At 41.1% G+C, this 11,236-nt stretch overlaps 1 protein-coding gene across 2 annotated transcripts in view; it reads left to right on the top strand.

The window, feature by feature from the left end:
- Positions 1-11,236, top strand: part of PARVA (parvin alpha) — a 108,189-nt gene that overhangs the window by 50,736 nt on the left and 46,217 nt on the right. The window contains exon 1 of one of the 2 annotated variants that reach the window (XM_019551583.1): positions 7,351-7,553. The exons of the other annotated variant lie outside the window; for it this stretch is intronic. Within the exon in view, the coding sequence (XP_019407128.1) occupies positions 7,526-7,553 (28 nt within the window). The 5' untranslated portion in view covers positions 7,351-7,525. Of the gene's footprint in view, positions 1-7,350; positions 7,554-11,236 lie in introns of those variants that run through there. 2 annotated transcript variants of the gene reach the window in all.

Genomic DNA, 11,236 nt, shown 5'->3' on the forward strand with positions numbered 1-11,236 from the left:
GCACCTACATTGAACACCTTCAAGAGTAAATTGGATGCTTATCTTGCTGGGATCCTATGACCCCAGCTGACTTCCTGCCCCTCGGACAGGGGGCTGGACTCTATGTTCTTCCGACGTCCCTTCCAGCCCTAATGTCTATAAATCTATGAAAACCCTTGATCTGTCTTTTTAAAGGTTGGCAGGACCATTTCAGCCCCAGTCAAATCCTCCAGAATTGGGAGGGTATGTAGGAAGATAGCCTAGGATTATCATTTCCTCACCTACAGTTGCACTGAATGTGATTTTGGCATTGCTAAAAATCTGGCCTGTAATCATCGACTGTCTGAGTTTTTAGATGATATCCATCTTGTTTTTTCTTATTCATACATCCTGACGTCTATTTTTCCTCCTTTTACACAGCTCCTGCTTTTTCCCATATACATAGATTAGATGCAATTTTTTTTAAAAAGTAAACCCGCATCATTTTTGTTTTGCACATTGCTAAAATGCCTGGAGAGAGTTTGACAAATGTGATGTATGTGTGTCATTGACCAAGTGTAAAAAAACAATCTGACTGGCTTTAACATTTTTTTCAAACTCTATATTATAATTCTACTGTATTTTAACTACCACACTCCTGTAATACTGCACTGTTAAGGACAATTTTGCCCTCAAGGATTCAGCACTTAACATATTTGTCAGTGGTGGTATGGTTGGAGCTTCCCACTAGCTTTCTACTCTCCAATTACAGTACCAGTTTGGGAATAGCTTAACTTCATCTGAAGGTTGGAAAGCAATATTATCATCTTAACTTTCACAATACAGGAAGGGAAGCCATGGAGTACTGGTCACAAGATTGGGGCTCAGGAGCCCTATGTTCAGTTCTCAGCTCTGTCACCAGTTTGATGCATTTTACTAGGTAAGTCGCTTCATCTCTCTCTGTTAGTGTTTCCCTGTCACAACATGGGGAAAAATTACACTAATAGAAAAACAAAATGTAGCAGATACATACTTGGGGAGGGCTGGTGATATAAAACTGTGGATTTATAGTATCTGAAAAAGGTAGCTAGCTGTGTTAGTCTGAAGTCAGAGAGAAGGCAGAACAGGATGGCACCTTAAGCTAAATGCAGACATTCAGGGAGGTTAGGGGCACATTGGACTGTGTTCAAAATGCCCACCCTATCTAAGGTAAATCAGGATCCGGGGGTAATGGGGAGGGGTTGGAGGGTATCGGGGCGCAGGCAAGCTTGGGAAGAGGATCAGGGGTCTACAGCGGGAATGGGGGGTAAGCAGGATCCACAGGAGCAATCGGGGAGGCAGGTGGAGTCTGCAGGGGGTTGCTGGGGTTTGAGAGGGTTTGACAGGATCAGGAGGGAGGTTCTTGGGCTCCATGAGGGGGCTTTGAAGGGGACCTAGGGTTATGTTTAGCCTCGACCCATAGAAAACCTGCAGTCCCCTCCCCGCCCCATACTGATTGATCTGGGGGTACCTGGAACAGCTTGTGGGCTATAGGGTTCAGGGGGTGGCTGGTCCATGGGGTGGGGGCCAGGGGCCTAAAAATATCCCAGTACCAGGGAAGGGCGTAGGAAAAGTGTAGCCCTGGATCTGGGGCCAGCAGCTGGGCTTTGCCAGCCCTGGGGCTGTGCAAATAACCATGCAGAATTTCCATACATTGTTCTAACCTAAATCAAGTAAATCTGATACTACATCAATCCAGGTCTGTTTTAGACCAGGTTCTGCCATTTTTAGACCAGTCTGCGTGCACAGAACTTCTGTATAGATATGGGTCTAGAGTAATATCTGATCACTGAGATTAGGTCTATAAGCATAAGGTCTGCATCTGGGTAAATTAAGTTAGAAGTAGCTATTTTAACCTGATTTAACCTCCTCCTAGCATCCCCAAATGTCTGGACTTAGCCCTAGAGACTAATTCATTCGATTAGAGCCTTAGAAGGGCATAAGTTTTCAGAGATGGCAGTATGAATTTATGGTACCTAGAGAGTCTTCTGAATAAAATTAACCTACTTTTCTATTTGCATAGAATAGAGCAGAAGAAACGGAGCAAAATTAGTGATTTTTCCCTGTAATTTTTCTATCAAATTTATTGATATAAACTGCAGGCCATATTCTTTACAGATATAAATTGATGCAGTTTTATTGACTTCAGTGAAGCTATACCCATTTACAGTAACAGAGAATTGTTTCATTTAAAAAAACAAACAAACCAAAAACAGTATCTTTAAACACAAACTCTTTGTGCCAAATACAGGTTTGATGGTTCATATGCATATATTAGAGGCACGTCACTTCCTATGTAATTGACAATTTAAAGTTCCATAAATAATTAAATTTGATGACATCCGAGGTTAGGTAGAATGCATATTTTCCTATTATCTGGATTTTCTCAGGACCTTGATAATTTTATCCCATTTACATCAAACGCGCAGGTAACTTTAGAATTCTGGGCCTGTATTATTTCTAGGGAGGCATAACACAATTACAAATGACAGTAATTGACGTTACATGCTTTAATTAAATTTCCTCCTCTGTGAATCAAAACCTTTTAACCAAGCATTGGAGTGCTATTTTTGTATTTATTTGTTACATGGGTTAATGTGTTATGGGGCAGATATGGTATTTATCCATTTTCACAAATTAAGCTATCAGTGTCATGTTGCCTTTGAATTGTTTCCTGTATTGAGGGGTAAAACCACTTGACAAAGATTTCACTCTTCCATGGCTAAACTTCCTGTTTTCACAAACCTGAAAATTGAGGGGTTGAAGATCAACCCTTTGGGAAAATTAACACTTTGGGAAAAACTGAGTCCAAAGCCTCTCACCAATGTGCTGTTCTTTCCTACAGCAATTTCAGTTCAGGGGAAAGGGTCGCTTGTATTTTCAGAATCAGTAATATTATAAAAATTATTAATTTTTTTTAGATTATAGGGGATAGAAGTGCAATCTCTTGAAGTCATAAATAGGAGGTGAAAGGGCATGAACAGGAGAGTTTACTTACAAAACTTTTCTATCCAGTGTTCCTACCATTAAGAATATACTTCAAAACATGAATTCTCAACTTCCAAAAAACAGATTCCTGCAATATTATCTCTTTCAGAAAGCAATTCTATTTTTATTGAATACAATGCTCTAATTTTTACCCACTTATAGTAATGCACTATAACTATGTATACTTCAGTTTGGTTGGACAGGGTCTTCCAGGAACTACTGTAGGTACAAGAAGAGGTTATAAAGAAGATTACATTGAGGCAAGTCAAAGATACCTTTCATTTAGCACTTTTATAGAATAGCTTGTGAGAATGCCAGTTGTGCCACCTTATCAATGTAAATCACATAATGACTGGGCTAAATAATATGAATTATAACATACAGGGTTCATTCACCTGCTCTTCTGCCAGCATCATATATGCCATCACTTACTTCCAGTGTCCCTCTGCCATTTACATTGACCAGATAAGCTGATCCCTAAGTAAAAGAATGCATAGACACAGGTTTGACATCAGTTCCAGAAACGCAGAAAAGCCCATGGCAAAGCAGTTTAAGTTCCCTGGATGTTCCATTGCTCATCTTATAGTAACTCCTTTTCTCCTTAAACAATAAAAAATTAAAAAGAAACTTTCATGTGAAACTGCACAAGAAGTCTTCCATAGCCTGGATTGTGTTAAACATGGTGCCAACATGGACTATGGATCATAGAATCAATGAGTCGGAAGGGACCTAGACAGATCATCTAGTCCGACCCCCTGCCATGGGCAGGAAGGAGCACTGGGGGTAACAGGGGTCATAAGACCCCAGCCAGGTGCCTAGCCAGTCTCCTCTTGAAGATTTCCAGGGAAGGTGAGAGCACCACCTCTCTGGGAAGCCTATTCCAGGCTCTGGCCACCCTTACTGTGAAGTAGTTCTTCCTAATATCTAACCTAAACCTACCCTCCCTCAGCTTGTGGCCATTGTTCCTGGTGACTCCAAGGGTGGCCCTGGTGAACAGACTTTCCCTGAGTTCCTGCTGGTGGCCCCTGATAAGGTTGTAGGCAGCCACAAGATCCTCCCCTCAAGTCTCCTCTTGCGGAAACTGAAGAGATTCAGGCCCCTCAGCTTCTCCTCATTCTTAACAGCTAGTCCAGATAATGGGCTAACTCCAGTGTCCTACAAGGTATTAAGTGTCTCCTTCATCTCAATCGACCAGTCAGTCATCCCACACTTTATCTCTCTGAGCAGTGTCTCCTCCCTCTATTTCTTTCCCATTAATATAAAGCTCTTCCTTTCTGTTAGCCCATTCATAGCATCTGATGAAGTAGGTCGTTGCCTATGAAAGCTCATGCCTCTTGGAACTAGTTAGTCTCTAAGGGTCCTTACACGCATACTAACTTTCTAGCAGTTAAGTTGACTTGACTTTTTTAAGCCAATTTAACAGTCAGAGTGTACATGCATAAGTGTAGCAGATTCAACTTAAATCCCATGCAGGATAATACACCTCTAAGGTGTATTATCTTGAGTTGCATTAGTTAAATCAATTCTGCAGGGGAAGGTTCACAAGATGGCTGCTACCATGTCAAGGAGCTGTATGTGTGTACACTCCAATATGACTTAACTTAAGTTGCCTTAGTTAAGTTGCCTTAGTTGACTTAGAAGTGTGTACATACTCTAAGGTTGCATCCAGATGAGCATGGCCATTTGTTTGCCTGGGGACAGGTAGCAGCGGCACACCTTGTGCCACTTGTTCCCATGAAATGCCTGTGCCAGATGTGCTCTGGTGCATGGCAGGTTATCCCAGGTAGGGTAGAGGAGGCTGAGGAGACTGGGGCCATCAACTGGGGGCCTTGGGGAGCTACAGCCACAGTGCTCCTGCAGCTGGGAGCCTGGTTGGCAGCCAGAGCATGGCTGCAGCAGGTTATGCTTGGATTTTGTGCGGTGTGTGCTGTCACCGTGTACACCGCCTGGCTTTTTTATGTCATGGATTTTTTGATCCCAGGATCTCCCCTCCCTGTGCACACCTGCATGTGTGGTGTCACAAATGGCTCTGCAGCACCATGTACCGCACGTCAGTGCTCATCTGGACACTGCCTAAGGTGCCACCGTGCCCTATCTTCTGCATAGGATAGCTTATTTCAGCCAGTTATAACACTGATATCATAAATGTAAACAATGTTATATTGGGTCAAACCACAGGTTCATCTAGCTTAGTATCCTGCATCTCACAGTGGCAGAGAGCTGATGTTAAGCAAAGAATATTTCTATAGGGCCTGTCTGGAGTAGTCTATCTTATGCTTCTGCCCTCCTTGGAGCTTTCAGCATTTAGAGACCCAAGAAGTTCCAACGTGGAGGTTGCAGCTCTGTTATCATGTTTAATACCCACTGATGGACCAATCCTGCATGAATCTGTCTCTTTTGAACCTGGTTAAGTTGTCAGTCTCTACAGCATCTTGTGGCAATGAATTCTATAACTTAATTACGTGCTGTGGAAAAAGTACTTCCATTTATGCCTTTTAAACCTAATAATTTTGTTGCACATCCCACAGGCCTATTGGAAAAGTCATTTTAAAAGTGGAATTAAAGTCTGAGAACCTAAGCTGCTATAACTGGTTGTTGTTCCAGCTTCTCTCTGAGCTACACCAATTTATATTGGACAATAGAGAAGCTAGTCTTTAACATTTAAAGAATGCTAGTCAGTCGGTAACTTCCATTCAGTGAATGGGTATCAGCTTTTCATTAGCTGCGCTTGGTTTTGTTATGTACTCCACCGCTGTGTTGCTTCGACTTGTAGGATACCTGGAGCACTTGTTGCTCCATTCAGAAAAATAAAGAGAAAACATCAGGGTAAAACTTCACCAGCTTATTTTTTCCTCAACCATGATTAACTCCTGTTACTCAACAACAAAGAACTCCATCTTTCAGTTCTGTGACAGAGCAGTGCTGTTGTAGGCCACGAGGACAGTCCACATTACTATGGTGGAAGGCTGTGCAGTAGTTGAACAGGGAGGGGGAGGGTAGCTGCAGGTCAGTGTCAAGTGGACACAGCTTTATCATTGATAAGCATGTGAGATAAAAGTCCCATCTAAAGCTGCTTCACACTGACATGTACCAGAGGCTCTTAAAATTCCCCATCATGGTGACCCCATAGGAATGTTGAACAGAATATATTGCATCTTTTTTATAACTGATCACTTCAAAAACACAATCTAGGGTGAGCTCTGATGCATAGCACAGCTGAACAGCCCCCAGTTGTCCATATATGCCTTCACCATAACTCAGATGAAGTTTAAATGGAAACTGGAAAGGTAACTGCTTTCTAGCATTTAGGATTGAGTCATGATCAGCCAAGTCCCTCATTATGCTGCGAGAGTAGAAAGGAGACACTGAAGTTTTACAGATTGTGCAAAGTTGAAAAGCTTCATAGGAAATAAGTTTTATTCCTGACTAAGTTTTCTGTTTTTCTTTGTTTTGTTGTGTTTTCCGTTGCAGGCCTTGCGTTAGGGGCCCAAGAGCACAATCACTGTAGAGGAAGAGAGTAATATAGCCTCCTTTCCAAACCATTCTGTTGTCCTGTTAATGTCCCATATCTTCTCATTCCTTGTCTCCAAGCTTTTTGTATGTAATTGTTGCTCATTTTACACCTTGATCCTTCTTCCCCTGGAGTTTTACCACTTATTTTAACAGGAATGGTACTTGTGCTTGAAGAAAGAGGCACGGTGACCATGAGTGGTTTTTGAGCTTCCCTGACCATTTTACACAGTCATCACAATTTGACCAGTGTCCTTCACAAAATCAGTTTTACACTGAATTTTGGTCTTTAACTAGATTTTTTTTCATTGGCCTAATGAGCAAAAGTCAATGTGTTTCATTTCCTCTGCTCCTCTATATCAGGGGTGGGCAAAATGTGGCCCGTGGGCCAGAGGCAGCCCGCCAGGCCATTCTATCCATCCCATGGGGCCCCTAAAAAATTTAGAAAATTAATGTATGTCTGCCCCGGCTGCCTGTCATACAGCCCTAGATTGCTTGCCAAAACTCAGTAAGCGGCCCTCCGCCAGATATAATTGCCCGCCCTTGTTCTATATTCAGGCCTACCCCATTCTTTAAGCCTAACAACATAACCAAATGTTGGAAAAATAGCAACGATTCACAGCAGAAATGGACTTTGAGACTGCATGAAAGCATTGATGCCATTTGAATCTCATTCAGGGGGATAACAGATAACAAAAGATATAGTCAAAGCTGCATTCTGGCTCTCCAGACTGCAACTTACTAAGCTGCGAAAGGCAGATTTAGTTTGTTTTGCAGATGGTCTATGAGTCTCATGTGGCATCATATTAAATTATATAGGCAGTCAGTCACTTGTTCTGAAGCGATGCAATGAGCAGAGAGATCTGATGTGCATGGAGCATTCTGTTTAAAAACAGGCTCTAAAGCTAATACAGCTTCACAGAGAGCCACAGAAAGAGAGGAAAGCTTTGTAGGAAAGGGACTTGAAATACAGTACTGACAGCTAGTTCTCAGCGTGGAGATAAAATGAGGGTGGCTTGGACAACATACAATGGGCTGTGGAGCACTTTGTCCTAAAGGTAGGAGAGGCTGCACTACCCACCAACTTGTTTTTCATGTCGATTTCTGTAATGCTTTCTGCATACTACTTTCTGCACTTATAATGTGTATGTACTGGTCTTTTCTAATATTTTTAAATTAAGGCCGTGTAATTATTTTCTTCCTGCTTTGTTCAGACACTGCTTTGTGAGGGTAACAGTAGAAACCAATCCTGTAGTTTCAAATATTATTCTAGTACTAAAATATTTCTGCAATATGAAATATTAATGATGGGTTTGATTCTGCTCCCACTGATGAGCTCTGAGAGCATTGCTATTAACTGTTGCTGTTGACTTCAGTGCAAGACCAGGCCCTAAGTAATATCTTAAACTAATTGAAAATAATTTGAAACAAACAGTGAAGTCAGAATTTCTGTATGTTAAAAAACTGTCTTGTTTAGTATGAGAGCTTTTAGATGGGCTGTTTTGGATTTGGTACTTTACTTGAATATTTGTGTTCAGTATTATATTTTTATTTACCTATACACAGCTTAATATCAATAGCTGTAACTATTAGTCATTTTCAAGTTTAAACAGTTTTTGATGTATAAAGTCAATTAAGCCATTTTTAAAAAATTAAACCAAGTATAGTATTAACCCCAGAATTGGTAGTACTTTCTGGAAAACTCTGAATTTGAGTTAGTGCTGAACAGAAAAATTCATTTAAGATCATTTACTTAGTTTATTTTATTGTCAATACATGTGCCCAATGCAAAGTAGGAAATATACAACCTGTATCTCAGTTGTTATTGGTCTTAATAGATTGGATACTGAAAAACATAATAGTGAGGAGTGTGGGTGAAATAGATTTAACTAGCAGGTGTACTATACGTAGCCATGGTTATTGCCCTGTTTTATGGGGCGGGGGGGGGGTGGGGTGGCAAGTGTATGTATGACCTACTGCTTGTTTGGAACGAAAGAATAGCAAAGTATATGTAGATCAGAGCAGTTCAGCCCTGCAGAACAGTTTGTTTCTGTAGCATACAGCTTTATTTTCTAATTTATCAATGTGTTAACATTGCACTCATAGAAGTCACCAGGTTCTCAGGGAAGAGGTGTTCAAAAGTTGGATCAAGTGTTCAGGTCTTGGGAAGAAATAAACATAAATCAGGAACGTACAAAATGATACCAGGACTTGTGAAAACTGATTCATGGGACACGAATAAAACCATTCGAGACTCTTGTCAGTAAGATAAAGGATCAAGAATCTAAAGCAGTGGTTCTCAACTAGGGTACCCCAGTACCCTGGGGAGCCTTAAGAGCCTTTCAAGGGCGCCATGTGTTGCCACACAATGTTAGCAGTGTTAGGTGTGTAAACACGATTCACAAAATAAACCCAGCGTTTTCATATGGGAATCCACAGTGTTATAAACATTCTGATCTGTTGTCGTCTTGCCACAGAAGAAATGCTCTATAATTTTTCTCCAGTCAAAAAATGAGTGAAAACTTAAAAGCTGGCATTTTCTGAGGGGGTGCTTCCACTTCTATCAAGGGGTGCTTCAGGCCTAAAAATGTTGAGAAACACTGATCTAAAGGTTGGGTAACATTCCTACCTTTGCTGAAGGCGCACTGTATGACCAGGGGCCATACAGTTATTAGGGATACATTTTTACATACCCAGGTTCAATACTATAGGTGCAGTTTATATGTACAAACAGGGGGTCTGGGCCTCATGTAATTTGAAACTTAATTCCCTTAATTCCTCAGGCCATCAGCTTCTGCCTGTAAAATGGGGATAATGCGTCTTTGTCTCACTGGGCTGTTGAGATTAAATTTATCAACATTGATAGAGTGCGCTGGTAACCAAAAGTGAAAGGTGCAGACTCATTCCATGTATTAACTGAGGGGTAATTCAGGTTTCCTATGCCAAGGTCCTGGAGTCCTGTATTAGTTTCATATTCCTGCCACCAGCATGTTGCCCTGCTTCCAAGTTTTTGAGAGCATTTTTAAATTTTAGTTTAGACATTTTCTAGGAAAGCTGTCAAAGCCATATTATCAATTGTGGAAATGGCTGAAAAAAGAAACAGTAGCCAAGATTCTTGGCTATGTCTTGTGTTTGCTAGGTATAACTATGAAAGGATAAGACTATATCTAATTATAGGTCCTTGATTAAGAAGGGTAGGGTTGTTCTGGGTAACTTAGGACAGCCTCTAAGCTGTTGTAACCTATGCTAGTACGCAGCGGCCCTCAAGGGGCTCTGTACTAGCCCAGAATTGCCAGAGCCATACTATACGCCACTCGTACATCTCTCAAATGCCTCTGAACTGTCTCCTTGACTGTGAATGGTTTATGCTAAATGAGGAAAATTGTGTCAAGAAAATTGACATCTGTGGAGATCCTAGCTTAGTTATGTACGACATGCTACTTCCTCTTACAAATTTTCACAAATTTGTCCCTTGCGGGTTTCTTCACAAAATGCACAGAAATAAAAGGAGGCAGCTGAAAATGAAACATTCTTGGCCTTGTCGTATGTATAAAGCAAATGAGTCCTTTCTGTACTTTGTGGCTTTTAATGCAGTGCTGCTCCATTTTTTATTTTTTGTAAGTTACTTGCTCACCACTTTTGTTTAATGGCATTTTGCAGTAATACAGTACATTACTTTTCCATTCAAAGACCTGAATGCTCTACAGCTAGTATACCTATTAACAGACATTTAACACTTTACACACATTAACTGAGTCTCACAGCACCCGTGTGGCATGGAAGTCATATTATATCTCTTTTGTAAAGGAGTAAACAGAGGTACAGAGAAGTTAAATAACTTACCAGGGGTTACAAAGGGAGTCAGTAACAGAGAAGAACCAAGTCTGTAATAGATCCCAGTACTCTGCTTTATCCACTAGAAGGCTCTGCTTTCCTTATGGATGAACCTATAGTGATATACTGTAATGGCTTTTAATTGCCCCTGCTGCAGCAACAAACAGGTTTCCAAAGTTTTTTTTCTTTTCATCTGAGAAGACACTGTAGTTGTTCATGATCCTTAAAATTAGCCCACTTAGACACTTGCTACATATTATATCTCCCACTTAAAAGATGCAGCTTGTCTTACAGCAGTGGATGGAACCCACTGACTGCGAGCGAACACAAATCAAATGGGAGATTCCTGAAACACTTGGCCACTGTGAGTAAAAGTAAATGGTAGTAGTAGGTGACCACAGACTATAATGGAAGGGAAATTCACTAGCTGCTGAATGGTTCCTGTATGTAGAATTTGAAATGAGGTATAGTCCTGTAGGCAGAACTTGTGCTCTATCAGTTCAGCAAAGTACTAGTGGGTTCTACAGATGTGGGATTAAAAAAAGGAGAGAAATCCTAGAAAGATATGAGAAAGTGGTCCATGCTTTGGTAGTCATTTCTTTAAGTGGGACAGCAGTGGATTGACATACCTCATATTTAGCAAGAATTTCAACACTATCTCCCATAACATTCTCATTAGTAAACTAATGAAATACAGTCTAAACAAATTATTATGCTCAAAGAGTAATGGCTTGATGTCTAATTGCAGGGTGGTATCTGGCCTTGGCTTCACCACAATCCGCTGGCTGGGAAATTGGCTCCGTGGTCGGACCCAGAGGGTAGTAATTGATGGCAGTCACTCATCATGGTGCCCTGTGACCAGTGGGGTCCCTCAAGGCTCTGTCCTTGGACCCATATTGTTCAACAT

The sequence above is a fragment of the Crocodylus porosus genome, unplaced genomic scaffold, assembly GCF_001723895.1.
Source record: "Crocodylus porosus isolate Cpor-Errol unplaced genomic scaffold, CroPor_comp1, whole genome shotgun sequence".
In the NCBI taxonomy this organism is placed as follows: Eukaryota; Metazoa; Chordata; order Crocodylia; family Crocodylidae; genus Crocodylus; species Crocodylus porosus.